The 27,677-nt window shown below is 47.4% G+C and overlaps 1 protein-coding gene across 2 annotated transcripts in view; it reads right to left on the bottom strand.

The window, feature by feature from the left end:
* PTPN14 (protein tyrosine phosphatase non-receptor type 14) overlaps positions 1-27,677 on the bottom strand; it is a 203,282-nt gene that overhangs the window by 74,091 nt on the left and 101,514 nt on the right. For both annotated transcript variants that reach the window (XM_054981497.1, XM_054981505.1), the window contains exon 4: positions 12,328-12,425. In XM_054981497.1, coding sequence (XP_054837472.1) covers positions 12,328-12,425 — 98 coding nt within the window. The remainder of the gene's footprint in view (positions 1-12,327; positions 12,426-27,677) is intronic.

The raw sequence follows: 27,677 nt of genomic DNA, 5'->3' as shown, positions 1-27,677 counted from the left end.
TTTTATCATCATCCAAATTTGTTACTCCATTAAAGTCACCTGCCAGAATTATTTGAGCATATGTTAGTCCATCCAGTTGGTTCCGTAAATCTTTTAAAAAGTTCTCTTTAGCACCATTAGGTGCATAAATCCCAATCAAAAGTATTTTCTTTGTATTCCAAATTATTTCCACTGCTATATATCTAGCTTCCGCATCATTTAAAATCATTTTCGGTTGCAGCTCATCTTTAATATATAAAACAACTCCTCTTTTTTTCTGCTTTGACGCAGCTGCAAATTCTTTCCCCAGTTTAGCAAATTTTAAATATTTCACATCCTGTTTCCTCATATGTGTCTCCTGCAGACAAATTATATTACAATGTTGTTTGGATAGCCAGTGGAAAGTGGTTTTACGTTTAGAAGGTGAGTTTAGTCCATTTACATTCCAAGATATGATTTTACACTCCATAGTCAAATTTTAGCTCTTTTGGGTAAGTCTTTTTCATAATCCTTTATGAACATTTCCATCTCATGTCCAGATCTGAGTGTTCTTTTGATCTCACGAAATTCAAAGCTCAATCCTTCTGGTATTTCCCATCTATATCTGATGTTCAATTCTTTCAGCATTTGTACTAGTTCTCTGTATTTCTTCCTCTCCAACAAAACCCCCCTAGGCAGTTCCTTCATTATTCTCACTCTTTTTCCATCAATTTCCAGAAGGTTTTGAAATTGCTTACTCACAATCTCTTCTCTTGTTCTTTTTGTTGTAAATTGGACTATTATATCTCTTGGTAGATTTTTTTGTGCTGCATATTTTGAATTGATTCTGTATGTCACATCTAGAAAGTCTGCCACCTCGTCCAATTCTTTGTTCAAAAATTCTGCTAGTATTTCTGAAATCTGCTCTTGGGTTGATTTCCCTTCCACTTCCGGGACTCCGTGAAATCTGAGTTGTTTTTCCATATGTTTACATTCCACCACGGCCATTCTTCCTTTCAAACCCTTGGTTTCTATCTTGTGTGATACAGCCAACTTGTCAGTTTCATCTTCCACTGTTTTAACTTTCTGCTGTGTCGATTGTAATTCTTTCTTGTAATTCTTTCTTCACAATCTCTTGCATCATATCTTTGATCTCCTTATTTCCCTCTGCGACTTTTTTGTCGAGACTGTCCAGCGCCATTTGCCATTCTTTCTTTGACATCGTGGGGCTTGCTTTGCCTCGCTCCCACGAGTCTGCTCTTTTTCTTAGCTCCGTGGCGTGGCTGATTTACTTTTCTCGATATAAACGTCAAATTTTAATGAAATCTTTTAAAAATTAGCAATCCTAGTGTCCAAAATGTCGGGCATCTTTTCTCTATGGTTTTTACTTGAAGTTTATGCCGTTTCCCTTCTCCAAAATGGCGTTCTTCCTTTTCCGGTTCTTCAAAGGCCGCTTCCAGCCAGTCTCTCTGTTGCACTGACGCACTTCCGGTTCCTCTTCTCGACACCGTGTTTCTCACGATATTTCAGTTTTCTCATACTTCGCTATCTCTTTCACGCCGCAGGTATGCAAACAATAATCTATTTTCCGCGTTAGCTCTTCTTTAAAAAGTTCTTTTTTCTCAATTACTTTGTCGGAACATTCACAGTAAATTTTTAAGTCTTTTGCAATTTTTATCTTCTACTTTGTTTCTTTTACTGATTTTCTTCTCAAAAGGAGAGATAGCAATCTTTACCTCATTAGTCCTTCTTTACGGGTTGTAATCGCTGTTTCAGTAATTAAAATAGTCCACTTTTCCCAATTTGGTGCTGAAGCTTGGGTACGGAGGTCTTAAGCCAAAAACTTTATTCCAGAGCTGCTGCAGAGATCTTTGCCACCTGTCTACGAGCAGGACCTCAAGGCTGGGTGGGTTATCGTTGCGTAGATCCCCCCCCCCACAGCCGAGATCAATAGATAATCTATTGTGGATTTCACTGCTTCCAGTCCTGTCTCTAGCAACTGGGCTTTGATAAAGATGTCATCCAGGTATGGGAATAACAATATGCCCTGAAGCCTCAGGTGTGCCACTAAGACTACCACTACCTTTGTGAATACCCTGGGCAATGATTTTAGGCTGAAGGGTAACACGCAATACTGGTAGTGATTTCCATCATATGTGGATCGTAGAAATTTGCAGTGTGACTCTCTTATCAGGACATGCAAGTAGGCCTCCGATAGATCAATGAAAGCCAAGAAGCAAATGACTGCCACAATTGATTTGAGGGTTTCCATTTTGAATTTGCACATCTTGATGAATTTGTTTAGCCATTTTAGAGCCAAAATGGCCCTTACTTCCCCATACTTCTTTGGGACTATGAAGAACACCAAATATACTCCCCGAGCTATGTGTTCTTCCTGGACTAGTTCTATCTCTATCAGGTGCCAGATGGCCTTTTTTATGAGTAGGTGTTTTGTGTTCAATCGGTTCTTTGGAATCTGTATGAAGCGGCTGAAGGGCATTGATTCCAATTCCTGAGTGTAGCCACTGGCTATTATGTCCAAGACCCATCTGTCCATTACAGTTCTTTCCCATACTTCTGAAAATCTTTGCAATTGCCTCCCAATCCCCTGTGCTGTTGGCATCTCTGGATAGTCACAGTGATTGGCCCTTTTTTGGTCCTTTAGTATAATGGCTGGATTTGGTGAATGTGTAAGATTTGTTCTCACGTTGGACCTTGGATTGCCAACGACCCTTGTATAGTCTTGAATTGCGAGTGCCAGAGGTCACTTGGAGTCCCAAAAGGACTGGAATCTTTTCGTTGGTTTCCCTTCCTTCTTTTTTGATGGAAGAACCTTTTTCTTCTCTCTGTCTTCCACTAGGTACCTATTCAGGGCTTCTCCAAATAGCTTGACCTCCTTAAATGGGATTCCTGTCACCCCAGGCTGAGGGATTGATGTCCCAGTTCCTGAGCCATGTGTTCCGCTTGGCTTTCACACTGAAGGCCATTGTTCTGGAAGATAGCTGCATGGCATCCAAGGAGGCATCAGCTGTGAATGCCATCGCCAGGGCAATCTTCTTGACCTCATCCTTCACTCTTTAAGCAGATTACTGTCTGTTGCAGATAAAGCCAAAGCCCAAATAAATGCTGTCCTCGTGGAGAGTGAGCTTGCCACTAAGGCTCTAAGAGAGTTGGCTGATGCTTCGAAACCCCTGCGCAGAGCTTGTTCTATCCTTCTGTTGCAGGGATCTTTGGGCAGCCCTTCAGTGTCCATTGGTAGTACCAAATTGGATGTAAGGCTGGTCACAAGGTCATTCACTAGAAGAAATTTGATTTTTCTAGCAGCCTCTGGCACTAATTAATAAAACTTATTAAAGACTGCATGGGTGGCTTTAGGTTTGGCTGGAGCCTCTCATTCTGCCTTTATTAGATTGTAAAATGCTGTCAGAAGGGGGATCACAGAGGGTGCCACCCCTGCCTTGGGAAGATCCCTCTCTGATCCCTCTGGGGAATCTGGATTTGGATCCTCTTTACCCTTGGCCTTCTGAGTTATCTCCAGTGTCCTTAACACTTTAGGAAGCAATCTGGCATAAAGTTCTTGTGGAAAGAGCCTTGTGTGCATTGTGGACACTACTTCCTCCTCCTCCAATAATACGCCATCTTCCCTATCTGAGGAGAAATCTGACTCCTGAGAGTCCTTGGATTGAGTGTCTAACAGGGGACTATGCTCTCAGCAAGTTTTGCTCTCCTTTATTTTCCTTCTCTTAGATCTTGGGGGAGCGTGTGAGACATCGGCCCTTTTTTCTCCTTCAGGCACCAAACTCCCTCTGGGGGGTGGTCTTTCCTGTCTATCTGAGGATCCACAGGAAGTACTGCTCTGATCCAGTTCCCTTAGGGCTTCCCTAAATTCTTTTAAAATCTATGTTCTAAGCTATGCGAGCAAATTTGGTTCAGCATCTTTGTCTGTTAAGTCCAGGGCCTGGGTCTTTTCTCTCTCAGCCCTCAGTGATATTTGAGAATAAATAGAGGGTGGTGAATTGGGAAGTTCCAAATCATACAATGCTTTGGCAGACATGCTTTGGCAGACATGCCCGCTGGAGGAAGCTTCTTCCCACCAAAGTTTAGAATTGAAGATGAAAGTGACAGGAAGTCCCCTTTTAGGCCTCTCCTCCCCCACTCTGAACAGGGTAGTCTTACCAGGTCTAGACAGCTGATGTAGTCCTGGCCTGCAGCCTGTTTGGCAGAGCTCAAGGGAGGAAATGCAGTCTGTTTGACTCTTCCCTACTCCACACTGGCCCACTGCAAACTCAACTGCACCTCCTCGTTAGCCTGATGGCGGGGAGAAGGGGGTCTAAACTTGCTGGCTAGGGCCCTTGTTGGGAGTCTGTACTGTATTGAGGGTCTAGTGATCACCAGCCCCTCTGCCCTCCAGTATTTCATCAGGGGGCCGGTCTGAAGTCCATGGGCCTAGTCAGCTCCTAGGACCATTGGCTCAGATGCTTTGCGCCACTTACTCAGTGACTTGGGAAGAGGGAGAGGATGGGCCCTCTAGGGAAGATTCCACTCTTTCCTAGAGCCAGCTGCTGATCCTTTCTCTCCAGTAAGTTGCTGTTGTTCATCACTGGACACACTGCTCTTTTGAGAGCATAGTAGGAGCCATCCTGCTCATCAGTAGGGCCAGAAAAAAATGGAAATCCCAGAACCAAGCTCCTCCAGGATCAAAAGAGTTGTCTGACCCTGCATCAGAGGGGAGGAGCTACATTCCCAAAAGTACGGACTGCCCCACTCCCTGGACCACTGGAGAATAACAACAACACTGACTTCACAAATATGAAGGAACCCAAACAAGTAAAACATTGTGCATATTAAAAAATATTCTGTACATTACCCACATTTTCAAAAAGTACAAATGAAGCAAAAACAAAACCCCTGTAAGAACACGTAGAGATATAAAGCGTCAGCGGAACAAAGTTTTTTAATGGATCTAATTTGGAAGAATACTAAGAGGGGGGGAAACTCCCATGAAGTAGGGCTCATTTCAAGGGGGAACGCACCGGAATGGTGTTCCAGCAGTTCCCCCAAGTCAGGTGGCCCTGCCCACCTGACTTTAGGGACAATTAGGCCTCGATTGGGGTCAAAATGGGCCGACTCTGGGCCAAAACGGCCTGGATTGGGTCAGTGCCAGGCGGGGGAACTGACCCGATCCTGGTCGTTTCGGTGTCCTGCCCAGCACCGACCCGATCCTGGCCATTTCGTCCCTGATCCGGTCTGAAACAGGCCCAAAATGGCCATTTCCTGCCATTTTAGGCCCGTTTCAGCCTAGATAAGGGCCGAAACGGCCTGGATCGGGTTGATGCTGGGTGGGGGAAGCCTCCTCCGCCTGGCACCAACCCAGTCCCGGCCATTTTGACCCCGATCAAGGCTGAAACAGGCCCCAAATGGTAATTTTTGGCTTACCCCGCCCAACACCGACTCAATCCAGGCCAAAATGGGCCTAAAATGGCCGAAAATGGCCACTTTGGGCCTGTTTCGGGGCTGATGGGGCCCGGATCGGGTTGATGACCGGCTGAGGGAAGCCTCCCCCACCCAGCAGCAACCCAGCCCCAGTTGTTTTGGCCCTGATTCTGGTCCCAAAGTCCCAGTTGTTTTGGCCCTGATTCTGGCCCCAAAGAGCCTGGGGCTGGATGGGGGCCAAAACAGCAAGTACTAGGTTAGTGCAAGGCAGGGGAGGATTCCCCCGCCTGGCTCTGACCCGATCCTGGCAGGTTTGGCCCTGATCTGGGCCTGAAAGGCCCGAAATGGCCACTTTCTGCCATTTGGGGCCATTTTCTGCTGGGATTGGGGTTGAAACGGCCGGGATTGAGTTTGTGCCGGGCGGGGGAAGCCTCCCCCTCCCAGCACCAACCCAGTCCCAGCCCTTTCAACCCTGATCTGGGCCAAAACTGGGCCAAAATGGCCATTTTTGGCCATTTTGGCCCCATTCCTGCTGGGATCGGTGCCAGAATGGCCGGGATCGGGTTGGTGCCGGGTGGGGGATCCCTCCCCTGCCTGGCACTGATCTGGCCCTGGCTGTTTCAGCCATTATCCAGGCCCAAATGGCCATTTTTGGCCATTTGGGGCCAGTTTCGGCCAGGATCACAACTAAAACCATGAGGATTGGGTTGGTGCCTGGTGGGGGAGCCCTCCCCTGCCCAGCACTGACCCGATATGTGCCATTTTTGGCCCAATCCAGGCTAAAACATGTCCAGAATGGCCATTTTGAGCCATTTTGGGCCTATTTTGGCCTGGATTGGTGCCAAAAGGGCCATAATCGGGCCACTGCCAGGTGGGGGAACACTCCCCAGTCTGGCAGAAGCCACATCCCAGCCATTCTGGCCCAATCAAGGAGTGTGGTATATGCTAATGAGTAATGCTCATGAGTTCCTGCAGCTCTTTTTCTATGAAATGACCCCTGCCATGAAGTATTTTCACTTTTTGAGAAAGGAAAACTTTGTTTTAAATTTTTTTTTACTCATTCCAAATGTATAGCATTATAGAGGACTTTCTCAATTTTTCTTATGAAAATCTGGAAAACTTTGGGGAGCACTGAAACAAACATTTTGGAATACTTCATCTTTTTGAATAAATGAAATGCTTTCTAAGACAAAATTTTTCTCAACTCAAAATGTGTAACGTATTGTCGAAGGCTTTCACAGCCGGAGAACGATGGTTGTTGTGGGTTTTCCGGGCTGTATTGCCGTGGTCTTGGCATTGTAGTTCCTGACGTTTCGCCAGCAGCTGTGGCTGGCATCTTCAGAGGTGTAGCACCAAAAGACAGAGATCTCTCAGTGTCACAGTGTGGAAAAGATGTTGGCAGGTCATTTGTATCTACTCAGGAGGGGTGGGGTTGAGCTGAGTCATCCTATAAGAGTTTCCCAGGGTGTGGAATGCTAATGGCGGGAGGCTTCATTGTATCCTGAGGAGGTTCTTTTGCATATGGATTGGTGCTTGATGTGCTAATCTTCTCTGCAGGGCTATTGTCGGGTGTAGAGTGTTTTGTTAGCCTGGTGTTTTTCAGAACTGGAAACCATGCTCTGTTCATTCTTAAGGTTTCTTCTTTCCTGTTGAAGTTTTGCTTATGCTTGTGAATTTCAATGGCTTCCCTATGCAGTCTGACAAAGTAGTTGGAAGTGTTGTCCAGTATTTTGGTGTCCTGGAATAAGATACTGTGCCCTGTTTGCGTTAGGCTATGTTCAGCCACTGCTGATTTTTCAGGTTGTCCAAGTCTGCAGTGTCTTTCATGTTCTTTTATTCTTGTCTGGATGCTACGCTTTGTGGTCCCAATGTACACTTGTCCACAGCTGCAGGGTATACGGTATACTCCTGCAGAGGTGAGGGGGTCTCTACTGTCTTTTGCTGATTGTAGCATCTGTTGTATTTTTCAGGTGGGTCTGAATACTGCTTGAAGGTTATGCTTTTTCATAAGCTTTCCCATCTGATCAGTAATTCCTTTGATATATGGCAAAAACACTTTTCCTGTAGGAGACTGTTTTTCCTTGGTTGTTTGATTCATCCTGGGTTTGATTGCTCTTCGGATTTCATTTCTGGAGTAGCCATTTGCCTGAAGTGCGTGGTTTAGATGATTAATTTCCTCATTGAGAAAGTGCGGCTCACATATCCGTCTTGCACGATCCACTAATGTTTTCATTATGCCTCTTTTCTGTCAGGGGTGGTGATTGGAGTTTTTGTGTAAGTACCAATCAGTATGAGTTGGTTTCCTGTAGACCTTGTGACCTAACTGAAAGTTTGCTTTGCGGATGACCAAGGTATCCAGGAATGGGAGTTTTCCCTCGATTTCTTTCTCCATTGTGAATTGTATGTTCAGGTGGATGTTGTTGAGATGATTCAAAAACCCCATCAATTCTTCCTCCCCATGGCTCCAAATGATAAATGTATCATCCACAAACTGAAACCATACACTAGGTTTGTGGGGTGCTGATTCTAGAGCTGTTTTTTTCAAAATGTTCCATGTAGAAGTTTGCTATAACTGGGCTGAGAGGGCTCCCCATGGCCACCCCATCCATCTGTTCATAGAATTCGTTATCCCATTGGAAGTAACTGGTTGTCAGACAATGATGGAATAAGGCTGTTACATCGTCTGGGAAAATCTGATTAATAAGTGCAATAGTGTCTTTTACTGGAACTTTGGTAAACAGGGATACAACATCAAAACTGACAAGTATGTCTTGTGGATTGAGTTTCAGAGAACTGATTTTGTTGATGAAATCTGCTGAATCTTTGATGTAAGACGAGGTTTTCCCGATGTGGTCCTGCAGGAGATCGGCCAGATGTCTAGCTAATTCATATGTCGGTGAACCAATGGCACTCACAATGGGTCGGAGTGGGACTGAATCCTTATGTATTTTAGGGAGTCCATATAGTTTAGGTGGCTGTGCTTCTGTCTTGCATAGTTTTCTGTGCATGTCAGGATGTAGTGAGGAATTCTTGATCAGCGCATTTGTTAGCCTGGTGATTTTGCAGGTGGGATCTCGTTTTAGTTTTTTGTATGTGGAGGGGTCCAGGAGTTCCTTAATCTTCTTTTTGTATTCCTCTGTTTTCATGATCACTGTAGCATTGCCTTTATCAGCTGGTAGAATGATGATGTCTGGATCTGCATTGAGGGTCTTGATGGCATTTCTCTCCTTGCGTGTTATATGTTAAATGACCTCCCATGTTATATGTTATATGTTAAATGACCTGCGTGTTATATGTTAAATGACCTGCCAACATCTTTTCCATACTGTGACACTGAGAGATTTCTGTCTTTTGGTGCTACACCTCTGAAGATGCCAGCCACAGCTGCTGGCGAAACATCAGGAACTACAATGCCAAGACCATGGCAATACAGCCCGGAAAACCCACAACAACCATCAAAATGTATAGTATGAAAAAGTTTGGTGACTTCTTCAGGGTGCAATTACAATCAGACCTATGCCCTGTGAAATGTATTTAATATCATAGTTAATGTAGTCAGGTAACAGCACAATCATAGTACACTCTATTCTTATGGTAGCACATAGTTATTGCACAGGCTAATCAAATGAGTTATTGCCTTCTGCTTGCCACGTTATAGGTGTTTCCTCACAAAATGTAGTCCACCTGGCACCCACCAGGGCATGTTCTTTTCTCTGTGGTTGCTCCCCCTTTATGGAATGAGCTCTCTAAGGTTAGCAGGAAAGCTGGACTTGGAAATGTTCAGTAGGAGTTATAAAGCTATTTTATTTCACTAGAGCTTTTAATGGAATATTTGTAGGCATTTTATTAGGATTGGAGTGAACTGGGGCTTTATTGATACTTGGATGGTTTTAGTTATGTAAAAAGGATTTTTTTAAAAAAAATTTTTTTATTTTTAATTACTAACCTCAAAAACTACAAAAAGGGGGGAAAGGGAACAGGGGGAAAGGGAAGAAACAACATATAAAAAACACACACTACATCTACAAGTATTGCATTCCCTTCATAATACAATTATTTAAAGTTAAACTTTCTAATATGCTATTAGATTGGTAGATCTTATAAAATACGAACTACAGTCAGGATCAGGTCTTCTTCCCCCCCCCCTGTGTCTCGGTCGCAGCTCTCTCTGAACAGCTACAGTAGCTGCGCTCACTCCCTCCTCTCCATTCCCCCCTTCAGATTCTAAACCCTCTCCTTGCTGGAACTCTTGATGATTAAACACAAAGTCCCTCAGCTGTACTTCCGATGTTATCTTGTGGGCTTGGTCTTTATAACTGAACCAGATACCTTCCGGAAATAACCATTTGTATTTTATTTCACGCTTCCTCAGAAGAGCTGCAAACCTTTTATATTTGAATCTTCTTTTCCGAGCTAAAAATGGAACGTCCTTCAATATCTTAACCTTGTTACCCAGAAAGTCCAAGTCCACATTGTACAAATTATATAAGATGGTGTCCCGAGTCTTCTTAGATGAAAAATCAATAATAATCTCGCGAGGCAGCTGGCGCTTCGTTGCATATCTTGAAGATGTCCGGCGGACTTCCAGAATATTATTTTTTAACTCTTCTTTAGTTGCCTTTGCGGATGACGCCAAAAGTTCCGACACCAAATCCTTTAAGTTTTCACTTTCCTCCTCCTTCACATTCTGAAGACGCAGTACCGTCTGAGCACGATCCACTTGTAACCCTATCAATTGATTCTCCAAAAGCTTTACTTCTTTGTTTGTTGCTTTCATGAGTACTGCGTTTTCCCGAGCAGACTGCTCTGCCCCAGACGCTACGTCTTTAATGGTTTTCACTTCGTTCTCAGCTGAGCCAACCCTTTGACCAATTTCATTTAGCTTATCAACAAAGGGCTTCATAGCTTCAACGACCGACCGTTTAACCACCTCTTCAAGAGACTCTCCTTTCCCCTGCAAAGCAGCCGAAACAGATTTGCCCACAGCAGGGCTCTGCTTTTTCGTCGCCATCTTGCGGGGGGGAGTCCGCCAACCAAGTTCCAAAACTCAATGAAGGGGAAGATATCTGAACCTTCTTAGCTTCAACTCCCACCAATCCTTCGCATACGCTTGGAATGACAGAAGGGATTAGCTTCTTACAGGTTTTCACCTCAAATCTGCTTGTTGCCGTTCTCCATGGCCCGGCAGCACGCGATGTGCTGCGCAAGTCTGCCGGCCTCTGTAGGAGCAGACGGGCAATTTACCCCCTGCATCGACTTCAGGGGGCTCTTCCCGCAGTGCTCCGGACCCTGACCCCCTCACTGGGAGTCCTGGGGGTTAACCCTCGCAGGTCAACCACCCGGTCAGGCTGCTCGGGCGCTTCCTCCCGGACCTGCGGAGAGGAGTGTCCGACATGGCCGGGAAAACGAAACCGACCATGTAGAAAGGATTTTTAAAGTACTGGGAAAGACCTAAATATAACTTTTTTAACAAATAAAAATAAACAACAGGATAGCAAACTACTAAACCGCACTGTGAATGGATGGAGTGCTGGACTACATTTTACGGGACAATATCATACCTTTGCATGCAATATAAGCTTTATAATATCTTGTTAATTTTTAATTGATTTTAAAAATTTTACTTCACTTATACCCCACTTTTCTTCCCAGTAGGGACAGAAAGCATCTTACATTGTTCTCCTCTTCTCTATTTTATCCTCTTAGCAGCATGGTGAGATAGGTTAGGCTGAGACTGTGCGACTGACCCAAGATATGGCAGAGTATGGATTCAAACTTGGGTCTCTCAACTCCTTGATACTCCTACCCTTGCACTGTATTGGCTTTCATAAAAAAATAAAAAATTGAGATGGATCCAGTGCAGCATTTCAGCAAGCACAAGGACATCTGTCTGTGCACTGTGACTTTCATGGCTCTCCTTTCTCATGGTAGCACAAAAACTTGTTTGTGGGGGAGGCACTATCCCCAGGAGCACTATAAATAATACGGACAAAAAGAAAAAAAATCAATACGTTTCAACTTGTATACATGCAAAATTTCATGCTTTCCCATCTACATGCACTCTTGGTCATTCAGTTTTTTCCAAATCTATGTCACTTCTATCTGGGTTGTCACTCTCCTCTGATGGAAATCTATGTCACTTCTATCTGGGTTGTCACTCTCCTCTGATGGAAATGCTATATAATAAATTTCACTTCCTTACATGAATCAGAAGCTATTTCTGCCACTCCCATCCATGTCGGTTCTCATGAATCTGATTCTCCATGCTTGCACAGATCATGGTTTATGTTAGTTTCAATCATTTTTATTGTTTTTTGCTTCTAGGCTGTTTTGTACTTTGTAAGGTGCCTTCAGAGACTTGGGGAAAAAAGGCAAGATGGAAGTTTCTTAAGCAAAAATAAATATGCCTGTAATAAAGTAGGATGCAGGTGCTTACAAAATGTTCTCCCATTCATTCATTGCCACCTACTTGCTATAAGAGCAACAAGAATAACGTCAACATTTAATAGCTGAGTAAGACAATTGTACTGAAGGAATAAAACTGGCTTGGATAAGAATGTCTGCGTTCAGAAATACTGAGCTTCCCCTAACTGGAAAACTACAAAACTCCCTGGGGCCGGGGTCCTCAAATATAAGCTCAGATCCAGAACAGGCGTCCTCAGCTCCACTGTAGACTGGGGTAAATGAGGAAAATAAGTATTGAATCCTTCCAAATACATTAGGAATAATTTCTTAGAAGTTTAAATCTATGTATATCTCATTGTTGTTTCCAAACAATATGTTATTGTATTTTTTAAAATATGCAAATAAATGGCTAGCATCACATCAGCTTTCATGCTGAGCAGGTTTTCTTCACTAGTCTAACTTGAATAGATCCCTGTTAGGGTCTAAGAAACAGATAAAACTAGGGGAAATTAGCAGGTGTGCTCACCGCACCTTGAACAGCCAATGCAGCTAGCCTTATGCCTTGGTCCACTGAAGTTCGCAATCGCCCATCAAGAACATCTTTTTTTACTTGTAGGTAATACTGATACCTGTAAACAAAAGAATACAGTAAAATGAAACCAATGTAGCATATCCTTGGATATTTTCTGGTAGAACAAAAAAATTGCTGAGATTTTGTTTCTATAAGATTTGTATCTGCTCATGAAAGATGGCTGCTCGGGATAGCACATCACGTTTGACATAAGGACAATGCAAAGATGGCAGTGGCTAGTTTAATAATTAGAAACATCTATCTTGCAGGTTTTTTTAAATCAAAGTTTTTCAAACCAAGTAGTTATGCTTACTGTTTGCCTCCCTTAAGAGGACTCACAGTAGATCCTAACAGTATTAAAAACCAAACAATAAAACAATAACAATACAAATACTATTTGATACCAACCACAAGCAAATATTTAAGACAGTAGCAACAACAATATATAAAACCAGATTCAAACCAGCAAGCAGATTTATAGAAAGGCCCTCCTAAAAAGTTCTGTCTTACATAGTTTTCAGAAAGATGGAAGTGTGGGGGATTTCCTAACTTCCTCTAGTAAGCTGTTCCTCCACATAGGAGGTACAAGTGAAAGGATTGATCTTAGGCTGCAGCAGATTGCACTTTCTGCAGGAGGGAATCTTCTAAAGACCCTGCTCAGGTGAACTGAATTGATATGAACGAAGCACAAAGGAAGATGTGGTCTTGTAGATACGGGTCCCAGACTATGAAGATCTTTATAGGTAATACCAGCAACATAAACTTAACCCAGAAACCAGCAGTTAATGAAATAATTGTACAATTGGTGTAATATGATCATTCTGCCTTGCAATAATTTGGCTGAGGCATTTTGCACAGGCTGAAGTTTCCGAATTGTTTTCAAGAGAAGTCCAATGTAGAGCATGTTACAATAATCTAGTCTCCAAGTTACTGTGGCAGACTCATGTGGCCAGATTGGTTGGGTCAAGGCAAGCAGCAAACTTCCAAGCGAGATGGAGGAAAGCATTTTTTCATATCTCAACTCACCTCTTTCTCTAGCAACAACACTGAATGAAGTATATACCCTCAGACAACTGATTCAGCAAGGGGAAGCTGTATCCCAAACATGGAGAATACAATATTCTCCAAGACTGCAGCCTTACCAACCAGCATCATCTTGTCAGGATGCAATTTCAACTTCTTCATTTTTAGCCACTTGACTATATCACCCAAGCACTAGCTCGGGATCATCATGGTAGCATCAGATGGCTTAGACAAAGAAAGTTGTAGCTGGGTATCAAAGTATGTTACGGCATCCGATGTTAATTTACACAAAGAGTCATGCAATGTCTGCATTAGTTCTGTTCATACAGCCAGGTTTCCAGGTTGAAAGGAAAACAGAAGGGGTGATTAAGGAAATCACCCCATATTTTTTGTATACTTCTGGTAACTTAGTAGAGCTAGCACATCATTCACCATTATGCCACTTCCTCCTGACTTTTTTTCTCAAACTATAATAAAATCCATTCTTACCCATATAGATTTAAGCATAAAACATAAATAAATTATAATAAACGTGTATTAGTTTAATCAATGGGACAATCCAAAACAGTTTTACTTTAATATATTTATAAATTATTGCTGTTGTAAAATAATGAGTCCAGCACATACAAAACTACTGAAACACACTCAAGAGACTTGCTGTTTTCATTTTTGTTTTTAATACAGCAACATACTTCACCAAACTCTACACAATTTAAAGCGAGATTCAGGAACCTGCCACTAGACAGCACCAAAGTTCTGGCCAAGCCTTGGTTTTCCAGCCTGAAACACACCAGTGACACTATAATTAAGAAACCACTTCATATTGTTTCTGTGTACTTGAAAAACAGTGGCTGTGTGCTTTAGAAGTCTGAAGTGTTTTGCTAGTTCTGAAGACCTGGATTTTTGAATGACAATGTATGAAGGGAAAAAAATACAAGAAACTCAGCCAAGAATCTGTGATGCTAAGATTGCCTTATGGCATTCCAAAGTTGTTTCACTGAATCCACTGAGATCACATTTGCACTGAGAGTTTTATGAAGTTTGGAATGGTTATCAAATGTATATTTTACTACCACGAGACATGAATGCCAGTACTCCAGTTTTTTATTTGACAAATAATGGAGCTAGTACATATACTTTCTACATTTCTAGTTTAATGTTACACAGGGCATTTTTTGTTGCAGAGATTTCCATCAATTCTGCCATCAGGAGTTGTGACAGCCCTCCCACCAAAAGGTGCTAGTACTCAGTACCAATCAGTACACCACACTACACCACACACACACACACAAAGAGAGAGAGCGCGCGCACTGGTGCTAAGACAGCAGACCAGGAGATTTCTATACATTAAAGGCTCACTATGCAAAACTCATCCAAAGATTGTAATGATTCTCAATTGTTAACAGTACATATTAAGATTAGAAAGAGTTCATCTCTTTCATACAAGTATGTTAACCACTGATGACCACAGTCATATAAATGATCTTTAGAGAGCCAGTTAGGTATAGTAGTTAAGAGTGGCAGGACTCTAATCCTCAGAACCAGGTTTGATTCCTCACTCCTCTGCTTGAAGTCAGCTGGGTGACCTTGGGTCCATCACAACACTTTCAGAGCTCTCTCAGCCCCATCCACCTCAGCGGGTGATTGTTGCAAAGATAATAATAACACACTTTGTAAACCGCTCTGAGTGGGGGTTAAGTTGTCCTGAAGGGAGGTATATAAATCGATTATTATTATTATTATTATTATTATTATTATTATTAACCTCATACCCAGCTAACTACTCCAAACAGTACATTCCAAATACATATTGAGAAAAAAACATTGTTTAAATTCTCTGTGATTGCTTCTGAGTAACCAAGATGGACATTATCTGAAATATTTATCTATATTATAAAGCATCACAGCTTGACATAACATAGAGCGGTTCCCTTATTTCAAGACACAAGTACTTGAATGCAGAGAAGACACACAGATACACAGAATGCAGAGAAAGCCAGAAAAAACAAAGAATATTTACACAGTCCTACTTCCCCTGAAATTTGCAGGTGATCAACCACTTCTTACTGTAACATATACTGTTACATTCTGGCTCTTAGTTTTTTGGGTTTTTTAATCGAATCCTATGGAGATCAGCCTTTAAATAACTATTTCTCATGATTGACTGAAAACCTATAAACAGGATCAACTTTTAACTGGATCTTATGTTATGTTTATGATAGTGGCGATATCTATGCTTGTCTTCTCTCTCAAATTTTCCTTTTTCTCTTCTTTAAGAAAAATTAGCCTCTCTTCGTATTAAAATACAGAAAGTAACCGTACAAGTGATCAATATAAAGTTATCTTTCTCCACCTCAGCCCTATCTGTCCATCTTTCTCTTCCTATTGACTGTTGCACAAGAAATACACACCAATTATTCATTTGTTTATGGGGAACCTGACATGATCCCCCAAGGCAGTGCTTTCTGTTGCAGGAATATTTTCCTGTCATTCAAACTATAATAATTTGCTTCTTCAAAGATGCTGTCGTTTCCCAACTAGTACATCCTTTGCAATGGCAAGAGCCAGAGTGCATGGACAGTTATTGCATGGTATCTCTCCATCCCCACACATCTTAAAGAACTTTGAAAAGTAAAACTAGTGCTCTAGGCCGGGGTCATTTCGTAGAAAAAGAGCTGGAGGAACTCATTAGCATAACTCATTCGCATATGCCACGCCCCTTGACATCACCAGAAGCATATCATTGGCATAACTGATTTGCATATGCCACTCCCCCTGACATCACCTATCCTGGCTGTTTGGGACCCAATCCTGGCCATTCAGGGCCGAAATTGGGCCCAAAATGGCAAAAAGGGTCTGAAAAGGGGCCTAAAATGGTCAGGATCGGGCCACTGCTGAGTGGGAGAGTGATCCACCACCCGTCAGAGGCCCAATCCAGGCCCTTTCAGCCCCAATCCAAGGCAAAACGGGCCAAAATGGCTGAAAGTCAGGTGGGCGGGGCCGCCTGTCATGTGACCTCTTTGGGGAACTGCCAGAACTGCATTCCTGCGCGTTCCCCCTCAAAATGAACCCTGCCTCTAGGAATGGGGATGATCATGTACACCTTCCCTATATTTAAAAGGAACTGAACATTGGCAGTGCTACTCTTTCACAACACTCTAACATTAAAATGGACTTTTTGCTTCTTCTTTTTTTAGTTCTTTGAAGGCTGCATATATCCCCCATCCAGTGATGCAGTGCTCAGTCTCCCTGAATATTTTTAAGGTGAACAAAACTAACATATCTGAAGAAGTGAGCTGTAGCTCACGAAAGCTCATACCTTACCATTAATTTTATTAGTCTTATAGGTGCTACCAGACTCTTGCTCTTTTTCAAAAGTAACTATGATTCTGTAACAACACTTTCCTCCTTTATGGGGGAAAGGAGATCATGCTAACAGTGGGGGGTTAGGGCTAGTGTGAATAGCATATACAAAAGACCCATGTTTGTGTTGCAACTAAAAACTATTTTAAGAAATCGTTGCTGCTGCTGCTGCTGCTGCTGCTTATGAAGCCCTTCTTTCCATGTTAGTTAACTGAGAAATAGTAAAACCCAAGAATCTCCTCCTTTGGGATTCCTGGCAAATTAGGCTTTAAAAACAGGGAAGAGTTTTTGAGCTATGACAGTAAGACTGTTATAGATTGTCAGTCTTGTTCCAACGGGTATTTATGGGAGTGGAAAGCAAGTCCTGGCAAAAACGTAATTGCTAGATGGTTATTTCCCGAACTGCCTTCAGCAAAAAAACCATGATTTGTAACCTTGCATATTATGAGATGCACATTGTTCTAATTACAATAAAAGAGCAGGGCAATGCTTTAGAAGCATCACAAAGAGGGCAAAAAGGCTTATCTAATCAAGCAGAGGGCCCTCGTCAATTTTTTGACCCTCCACCCCACCCCAACTTCTTTGCTTTCATTACTTTTCCGAGGAGAGCGCATTCAAACAGTGACTGCACTATCAAGTAGAGCAGACTGAATGAGTCTGTTACTCATGAGCAGAATCCAATCTAAAGCCAACACAAGGCAAAGGGGATTACTGGATCACATACAAATAGGCATTTCAGATAAGATTCCCTCATTTCTGCCCCGTTATTATTCTGCAGTTCCATTACAATTCAGGTTCAATTATGGTTGTCTTCTGGCAACGAAGCAGAATTCTGGGAAGTAGATAACTGAGGTCAAGCAATAGAAAACTTATTTCAAGTTGACTTTCTATAGAGGTGCAATAGAAAATGACCCCTGCACAAAAAAACCCCAAACCTTCCCCTTCAAAGTTAACCATTTGTATGCCAGAAGATGTTTAGTTTATAAATGTACATAGCTTTTCAAAATAAAAGATGCAAAATGTTCTGAATGGAGGGAGAGTTCCAAGAACATTCTTCTCAATTTTTTTCCAATTGAAAAAAAATATTAATTTTAGACAGCACTAAAAAAATTCTATGAAATATTTTCTGAGTAAGATGCTTTTTAACCCAAGGTTTTTCTCACCTGAAATGTATAGCATGGCATTATTATGTTAAGGATGGATAGAAAGGAGGGGCGTGCACACACATATATGCTAAGTTACAAATGATGCATTTTATGTTGTTAAATCAATAAAGTAAGTTTAAGTTTGATAGGAATGTATGGCATATATTTTATTTTTTTTCTTAAACATTACCATCTCTGTCCCCAAACACAGAGGTGTTTTTTTTTATGGCTCTGGAAATTTTAGATCTCTAATCAAAACTGTGTGTGTGTGTGTTTCGTGTGTGTGTGCACTGCAAGACGTTATTTATTTTTGCTTCAGTATGCATTTCAAACCCAGAAGAATCTCTGAAAATATGGAATTGCTTTAGTATATACTGAGAACCCAGGGAGAAATTCTGCAGAGGGAGATTTCGTAAGCATCCCTAACTGGATGTATTTAATGGAACTGAATGGCATGTATTTAACTTGATCCAGAATCTGCTATTAATGCACAGGCATTTAGTCTAACATTGAATTTAGGTTGCAAGGAAAACAAAACAGAGGACGTAAGAAAACAGATTTATTTAACATAAATTAAGCTGGGGAGCTAAGAGTAAGAGATATTAGAAGTCATAGTAGCAAACTAGAAACTGAGAAAATAACCTCTCTCACTGTAAAAGCAAAGGACAAGGATGTACCCCTACTCATCCAAGATACAAAGAAAGAGATAGGAAAAGAGGAAGTAACTGGTGGCTGCAGATGCTGATAAAGAAAGTCATACATCGAAAGACGTTTCCAGCCAGTTATTTAGAGTCTAGATGAGCATTTCTTCACTCGATCTGGATTCATATCAATTATAAGCAAAGGAAGTTACTTCTGCAGCTCACCTTACTGGACAGGGGGAAACTGACCTCTCCGAGGATGGTAATCTCTGGCAGGCAGGGGCCTTCCTGAGATCAGGAAGGGATAAAACACAGATTTGGTGACACACACACACACACACACACCCCGACAGGGACAGCCACAGAGAAATTCACATGGGAAGCAGTGTGGCCCATTCTCCAAGCCAATATGACAAAGGTGGGAGTGGGGAATGAGTCAGCAGAATCTAGAAGGCCCTGACCAGGCATGAAAAGGCTGGCAGCCTTGCCTACTTTAGTTCCCCCCCCCCTCCCCTGGGACTGCCAGATCCCGTTGGAGGATGGGGCAATGAAAGGGCCTATGCAAGGTGTGCGTCCCTGCTATAGTGAGCTGTGGGGAGGAAGGGCCGAGGAGCGTGCATGAGCCTGCACTCTGGCACAAAAGATAGGCCATGAGGAGAGGAGGGAGAGGGTGTTCTCAGTCTGAGGCCCAGGGAACTAGATGGGACCAGGAGAAGGGCTGGAGGCAGTCAGTAAGGCAGAAGGAAGAAAGAAGTCTGTCACACTTCTAGGGGGTGAGTGCAGTGCAGCAGGCTTCAGACCCACTGGAACCTCACCTGCAGCCAGCAGGACAATAGCTGTTCTCGGTCCCTGCAGAGCAACCATGTGAGGTGGCTGATGAGGACTTGGGGACTAGGAGCGTGCAATTAAGTATATACAAAATAATCCTGAAAAAAACCCTTATTAGTATATTGGGGTTATATTTTGGAATCCCAAATAAATCCAGAATTCTCAGATATACCATTATTGCCATTCTGGCATTGCAGAGGCCTTGCTTGAATGCCATCTTCATTGAGGCTGCTGCTGAAGAGCCACCTGCAGAGGTGACTGCAGGTGTCTGCATTGTGCAGGTGTCTGCTGCTGAGGCTGCCCCCTCCTCCAGCTTTTGTGACTCAGGAGAAGGAGGAACAGCAGCCAGGGGAGTCTTTGGGGTGAGGTTGGGAGATGAGCGTCTTCCAGATCCTGAGCTCACTCCAGAGAATCAGAGGACGCTGGAGGAACTGGAGGAGAAACTCAGTGAACCCTCTTCTCTGGTTCCTCCAGAGGCCAGCAATGGGCTTTCCAAGGAGAGGCAAGAAGCTGGAGTTGGCACAAGAGGTGCACCCAGGCTGCTGCACTGGTCATCTCTCCCCCCCCCCCCGACATAGTGTCTGGCCCAAATCCCTCACAGGAGGAAGCTCCTGGAGTGCTCAGAGGTGCTAGTTGGCATGGGTACTCCGACACCTCCACTGTCTGGAATCACTTCCAGAGAATGGATGATCCCTGTTATGCACAATGCCAGTTACATAGGGTCCAGCTTAGTCAACAGAAAGACCTGGTCCATCTCTTGACTACCAGTCGCAGGAAACATTTGAAGAAACACCACCAGGCAGTGCTTCTTCAGGGGAACAAAGAGGCTGGTGCTGTGCTGCCACCAGTAAGCCAAGAAGTAGGTCTCCTATAATAAAGGGTTGCCAAGTATCTCTGACAGAGATGTTTTATTGAGGTGGCACTAGTGTACCATGCTGAACGCCTCTGGGGTACATGAGCCAGGATTTAGCAGAGACAATAGTCAGGGACTACCTCTCAAAGCCCTGCAAGTTGTGTTTTGCCTGTCCTCTGAGCTACTGGGCCAGGAAGGAGACAGTCCGGACAGACACCTCTCTTATGGCTCAGAGGCTCCTCTCATGCCCTCTGTTGAGCATGTAGCTTGTTTTCTTCTGTGCAGGCAACATTGTCAGCCTGCACCCCTCTCACTGGCAGAAGGGAAGAACTTTGGTCAGGTGGGAGCTCCAAACCCCTCCCCCTCCTTTTCACTTTCTGAGGCCTTCTTTGGGAAGACATTACTAACTTATTCTCTGTGTATTGCTTTCCATTGCCAGATCTGGCTGGTTGGTGCTTGTGACAGGTTGGCTCTACTGGTTTTATGTTTGGTTCTGTTGTGTTATAACATTTGCCCTGGGTTATGCCTGGCTTCTTTGAGTAAATCTGGTTCTATTGGTCTTGGTCCCTATGACTGACACTGGTTCTGTTGCGCTTGCTCAGTTGCTTCTGCTTGGATTCTCTGGTTTGGTGATGGTTCTGTTGGGCTTTGTTGGTTCTGTTTACATTGGGAGGCTTTTGGCCAGTGCTTATTGTGTGTTTGGCTAAGGCTTCTGTGCCCTGCAGAAAGCCTTGGATTCCACTCCCCCCACTCCACCCCAATAGGATGCCGCAGAGAGTAGCTGGGGCACCTTGTTCAAGGGCCTGAAGAATTAACCAATTAACTTGAAAACCTGAGTGTTCTGTAGTGGACAGGCAGGACTAGGTTCCTGGCAAATCTGGTGTAGTCTGCTTTAAAAATGGCCCCTCCAGACTCCCAGAAAGATTCCCTCATAGGGAGTAATGGAGCCAGGTATTTTGTGACTAATTAAAGTCTGTTTAAGAATGATTAACTTTACAACCTCAATCTAAACTTTTTGAAATATTGAAGAAAATGTGGGATAAAACAACCACTCATTATTAAGGGAAAGGTTGTTTTTAGGTTCTTTTCTCTCAATCCTGGTAAAAATAATGCAGCAGAACAAACATTGCCACAACACAACCAGTGTGCTTCAATAAAACTATTCAGTGATCAATCTTCCAATTCAGCTGACCAAAGCTTGCAGCCCACGTGTGAATATAACCTGTGTGGTAGATTTCTATAAGCTTGCTGAATGCCTTCAGAAGAGTGTTTTTGAAAGATAAGTGTAAATGCTTAATAGTAGGTTACAAAATATGTGCCTGAGTTGCAAGCAAGGTATAACTCCTTTTAAATTCTAATTATGTAATTCCTGGATGGACCTGCAGCTTTCAATATCACTCTGGATCTGTTCCCATCTTTCTGGTAATTTCTCAACTAAGCAGTTTATTTTTAAAAAATAAAACAATATAGAAAGGAAATTAATTCAATGAGTCACAGAACTGATGAACATTTTTGAAAATGGACAGCTGATCAGCAAACAGCCTAGATATTCAAAACTAACCGTGTATACCAAAAAAGCATTTTTTTTTAATTTTTCAGGATTTTGATAGAAACTACTTCTTAACTATTCCTTTGCCCGCGCTGGGATGCGGCGCTGGCCCGCCGGCGGGCCGGCACCGGCGCAAGCCACAGGCGCCCGGGCGGTGGCGTAGAGCCCCACGCAGGCACAGGGGGGGCGGGGAACAGGGCGGGGTCGGAGTTAGTCTGCTCCCTAAGCCCCTCCAGAAGCGGGAACGCCCACAGCGGCGCAAAAAAGCTACGGCACGGAAAAAGAAGGCGTAGCCCATAGGCGCTCATGGAACGGCGAAAAACCGGCCCCCTCTCCGAGCGCTCAGCCCCGCCTCCATGGCCCGAAGGAGCATAGGATGAGAACTATCCCGGGGACCAATCAGTGTGCGCGCCCGGCGTGGACGAGCCTCCCTCTCCGCACCCAATCACCTGCGACCGCGCCCTACAAAACATCCGGCCAGCGCCGGCCAAAACCCTCAGGTAAGTGAGCACGTCGCCGGAGGCTCTGTCCGTGTGCTGCGTGGCGTTGCCCCTTTGAACACCAAACGGGGGTGAGGGCATTCACGGTGGCAGGCACAGAATGCACTCGGGGGACTTTGTGAAAAAGTGGGGGCACTTCCCGTAAAAGGGAAGAAGTGCAAATGTCTGGCTAACCCCCTTTTTACCCCGACAGGAAGAACAACTCAACATCTAACTGGACTCATGCAAGCTAGTTGCTTCTAACTAAGCACAAACAAATTAACCCTTCCGTGAGAGAAGGGAGTGACACTTGGCGAACTTACAGCAGCCTCTCCCGTTTCCTTGCAGGTACCCTGACTCTGGTATTCCCGCCTGGTGTTGACTGATGAAGCGCTGACAGGTGAGGAGGAGGTAGGGAAGGGGGGACCCGTTCCGCAGATTAGTGCAAACCGCCCATTCACCTGACCCCACCCGCTCACTTGCCACTTCGGGTGAGGCCCAGCAGGGGTGGGGGGCAACCATGGCCGCCCCTGGCCGCCTCAGAGGCAGGTGCCCAGAAAACCACATGCAACCAGGTGTTTGTTATGACCAGCTCATTCCTTCCCTTAAAGGTAAAGGCTTGCCAAGGCCGAGTGCATCCTCGCCAGACCGTCATGCATCAGCTGGTCGCTGCTGCCCTCGACTATGTGCATCCTCCCAGATGGCGGAGTGTGGGGCTTGCCTCGCCAGTGGAACGAGGCAAAGCCCACATGTGTCTTTTTCCCCCACAGGCACGTCCAGGGCAGGGCTGCTCCCACGCGTCCCGCCCTCCCCAAACATCTCTGACGGAGGGTTGGCTGCAGCCCAGGAAGCACTTTCGCGCCGCGGCCTGCATCTCAGCCCCGCCCCGCTGAGCGGGAAGGAGGGCTGTGAAGAATTCCCCGGCTCCCTTGCTAGCCTAAAAACAAGCCCACTTGTTCCAGTGCAATAAAACGAGTTGTAAAACAACTACCTTCTGTGTCTGCGAGCCTGACTTCGTCCTCTGCCCCTCCCCTAACACTCCCGTCACATATCTCCACCTGCACATCGCCACAAATGTATCTGACAGACCCCGTTCTGCCTCCCCGCCCCACCTCCCCTCACAGTAACGTCAGGTAGAGGGTTGGGGCAGGGCATGTCAGCGGGGAGGGGGGAGCCACCGAAGGCGATCAGTCCCTGGTAGGGCGAGCAGCTTGCACCTGATAAGCCAGGGAGAGGGTTGCCAGGGGTGCTGCTGCAGGGGGGCGGGAGATGGCAGGGGAAACGGTCCGCTCTCCCAAGCCCTAGCCCCATCAGCAAAGAAACTAGGGTAAAGGCAGGCGGATGCCATATCCCGGGCAGGGGGTCCCACATGCCAGAGGAGGGTCGCTCCCATTGCAGCCGCAGCCGCAGCAATACAGTACCATGAGCGGCCTCCCCCCAGAGCGGGTCCGGCCCCTCGGGTGCCTGCGGCAGCCCCATTGGCCATTCCAACACCCTCCGCCCCGCTGCGCCCCGCCTTGCATCCAATCCTGCGGGGCAGTTGCCAGCCTCCCACGCCAACATGCCATGGTTGATGGGAGGGGTGGGGTGTGTCCGAGGCTGCGCGTGGCTCCGCCCTGGCCCGGCGCCATCTCCTGCTTTCAGCATCTGTGGCTGCTTGCGTTGCCTTGCGGGGGGGTGGGACCCACTCCTAGGCTGACAGCCCCACCAATCCTGCAGGGGAGGCCGCTGGCCCCGCCCACAGGGGCAGTGGAGGAGTACGCCACCCGCGCAAAGTGGCCAAAACGCAGGAGCCTGGAGTCCCCCGGCTGGCTGCCACAGTGCTTCCCCCCCCGCCCGGGCCATGCAGGCTGAGTGGCCACCCCAGATCCCGGGAGGGCCCCCCCAATGGCAAGTTGCGCGAGCACCCCAGCTCAGGGCGGCATGCCAGGCAGGGCAGGTGCATCAGGGCGATATGGAAGACATGCCAGAGCGGCCCCTGGCCAGTCCTTGTGCAATCCTTCTCTTCCCCCCTCCCTTTCGGAAGGGATGCGCTGTCAGCGCGGGCCTGGTCATGGGCTCATGGTGCCAGAACAGGATATGGCTGGCAGATCTCCGAATTATTGCAGGCAGACACGGGTCCATGGGCAGATAAGCTTTATTCCCAGATCCGCGGCGCGCCATAGGGTGAGGCCCAAGGGTTGGCATGTGGCAAGGATGCACCTGAGCAGCGCAGCATCCTCGAAAGGGACGAGGGCCCTGGAGCCATAGGAAGCCAACCACTGCGGCCCCCTCCCCTCCAACCCACAGGTCCGAGCCGGGAGGCCTCTGATGAGCCTATCCCTGGCCTATGCAGCTGCCATACAGAAGATAGGGAATTGTACATCTCAGACCCTCCAAGGTCATGCCGGCGAGCGGTGTAGTTCGGTGGGCAGCACAGAAACACAATACCCACAGTGGTCCCGGCAGCATGGAGGGCGACGGGTGGCGGGAGCAGTGGGCGGCCAGGCTCGGGGCCCAGCTCATTGCCAAGGCAGCCGGGAATGACCTCCTGGCAGATGAGGGTGTGATGACAGCGCGCCCAGTTTACCTGGAGGAGCTCTTCCCGGGCCGTGCGGAGGAGGCCCGCCTCATGCGAGCGTGGTTAGACGCGGCGCTGTGCGAGGTGGAGCACAACCTCCTGGAAGAGGAGGTGGCTGTGGGCCCCACGTGCAGTAAGTCGGGGTCCCTCTACGCCGGACGGGCCTCAGCGCCATCTGGGGGGCCTCCTCCGCTGTCGCGGAGGGCAGGCCATAAGGGCCCGTCGAGGCGCAGGTTGCAGGTGCTTGCAGCACATGCCGGGTTGCCACCAACGAGTGCCCTCCCTCCCTCCCCCCTCTGCAGGTACCATCAATGACAGGTGGATGGCCACAATGGACCGGGTTCACGGGGCATTCCAGCAGGCCCGAGCAGCGGCACCATGTGAGTCTCGACAACAGGGGGGGCATGGGCATATGGGGTGGGGTGGACTGTGGCCATGACGGAGGCCCCAGAGCCCACAGGGGCCCTGACGCCCCCATCCCCCACCTCTTGCTTCCACAGCGGCGCCCGCCCAGAGCCCCTCGCCAGATGAGGAGGAACTTGGGAGGGGCTTCACCGCCTGGTCTCCACCCCGCTACCCGCCACCTGCTGAAGACCCAGAGGGCAACCCAGTGGAGGAGCCTGGCAGGAAGCGGCCGAAGCTGCAGCCTGTCCCCGTGGAGGGCCAGGCAGCTGCCGATATGCCGTCCCAGCCACAGGTATCTGGGACCCCAGCTGGGCCCGTCCTGTAAAAGGGACACTGTGGCGGGGCCACTTGCCTCCCCCTGCTCCAGCGCGCTACCTAGCCCTCACCCTCCTGGCTGCTGAGGCCGGCGTGCTGGGTTGGCAAGCTGCTCTCTGGGTGCCTGATGCGGCCCTGGAAACAATTGGGAATAAAGTCGAGTTCCTTAACTGCTCTTCCAGTGCAGCCTGTCCATGGGGGTGTTGGCTGCCAGCCGGGGCGGCTTTCCCATGCTCTCTACATGCAGGGGTCACGGGAGCGGGCACTTGGAGGGGCCTCCTGGGACACCATGGGGGTGCAAAGGGTGAGTGTCTGGCCGGCCGAGCCCCCCAAGGCCAGGCATGGCCCTCAGCGCGCAGCATGCCACAGGTGCTCCGTGACCCTGTCTCGCACAGCTCGGTGATGCTCCTGGGGCTCTTCAGGGGCGTCAGGGGAAAGACGGCCGGCAGGAGGCAGCCAGGGGTCCTCGCCGGGGCCCTCTGTGGCTGGCAAGGGGAGCTGCTGATGCACGGCGATATTGTGCAACATGACACAGGCAGCCATGAGCTTGGCCACAGGGAACGGCTGCATGGCCAGGCGGCCGCCCATGTGGTGGAGACATCTGAAGCGCATTTTCAGCTGGCCGAAAGCACGTTCGATCACCATCCTCGTGTGCCGGTGGGCCTGGTTGTAGTTGGCTCTGTCGGCGGGCTCATCCGCAGGGTAGGGCGTCAGGAGGTAGGGCAGCAATGGATAGCCACGGTCACCTGCAAGGGGAGGCGGCATTAGGATCTCCCTTCCCATCCCCGTCCCCCCATGGCTCCCACTCCAACTCCTGACCTAGGAGCCAGCCTCTCCCCTCGGGCCATGATGACAGGAGCCTGTTCAGGCCGGAGGTGGTGAAGATCTGTGCATCGTGGATGCTTCCCGGGAACTTGGCAACGAGGTCCATGAAGATCCCCTGGTGGTCAAAGGCCGCCTGGACGTTGATACTGTAGAACCGATGCCGATTCCTGTAGACCTGTGGCTCCTCTCTGGGAACACACATAGCCACATGCGTGCAGTCGACTGCGCCAATCACATTGGGGAAGCCCGCGAGGGAGGAGAAGCCTGCCCGGATGGGTGCCAACTCTGCCTCCGAGGTGGGAAAGTGGATGTGCTCACGGATCCGACCAACTAGGGCGTCCAGGAAGGCATGCAGGCAGCGGCTGGCGGATGACTGGGAGACCTCCAAGGCCTCAGCCATCACTCCCTGGAAGGAGCTGGTCGCAAGGTAGCGGAGGGACAGCAGGACCCTCTGGAGGATGGGGATGCCCCGGGGAGCCGCAGCTTGCCCCTGAAGGGCGGGCGTGAGCTCCTCGCACAGAGCCTGTATGGCTGCCCTGTCCAGGCGAAAGCAGTCCAAGCAAGTCATGTCGCCCAGGAGCAGGGATGGCACCCTGGCCTGGAACCGGCGGCGGCATCTGAGGCGCCACCGCCTGAGGGCCACTCGGACATACACGGCTGGCAGGAGGTGGCTGGTCCGGATGGCTGGGAGCCGCGGCGGCAGTGGCAGGCACCAGGCGGGGATGACCAGGGTCCTGCCTGGAAGGAGCGCAGGTTAAGTTCAAGCACCCTGAACCCCCCCCCCCACCTGGAAGCAGCAGGCCTACCAGTCTCAGAGGCCCGTTGTGAGTGGCGCTCGGGAGCGGGTCCTCTGTCCGCTGCATGGGCCGTCCCAGCCGCCCTTCCTGGTCCTGCACTCCCTGTGCCCTCCTCCATCTTGCCAAGGGGGTGGGTGGGCACATGACTAGGGCACATGACTAGGTGGCCGATTCCCACCACTTATCTCGGTGACCGGACATTCCAGCGGGCACTGCCCGCATGTCTGCTGTGAGCACTAGTGGCGGCAGGAGCCAGCGCCAGGCAAACTGGACGGAGGCTGAGAGAGTGCTGCTTTTTGGGCTCGTGGTGGAGAATGCAGAGGTCGCCCTGAGCACAAACAGGGGCGCCTCGTCCCGGTCTCGACGACGGGCATTCTGGCAGATGGCAGCTGAGAGGGTCTCAGCCGTGGGCAACGTGCCCCGCACTGCTCACTCCACAATGAAGTGCTGGAATGATTCTTTCGGTCCCGCGCACAAATGAGTGCACCTCCTCATGTCTCAGGGGGTTCCTTACGAGCGGGCCCTCG

Source organism: Eublepharis macularius, chromosome 1 (genome assembly GCF_028583425.1).
Source record: "Eublepharis macularius isolate TG4126 chromosome 1, MPM_Emac_v1.0, whole genome shotgun sequence".
Classification (NCBI taxonomy): Eukaryota; Metazoa; Chordata; class Lepidosauria; order Squamata; family Eublepharidae; genus Eublepharis; species Eublepharis macularius.
Note: the sequence above shows the minus strand (reverse complement) of the source record. Positions and strands in the feature narration are given on the sequence as shown.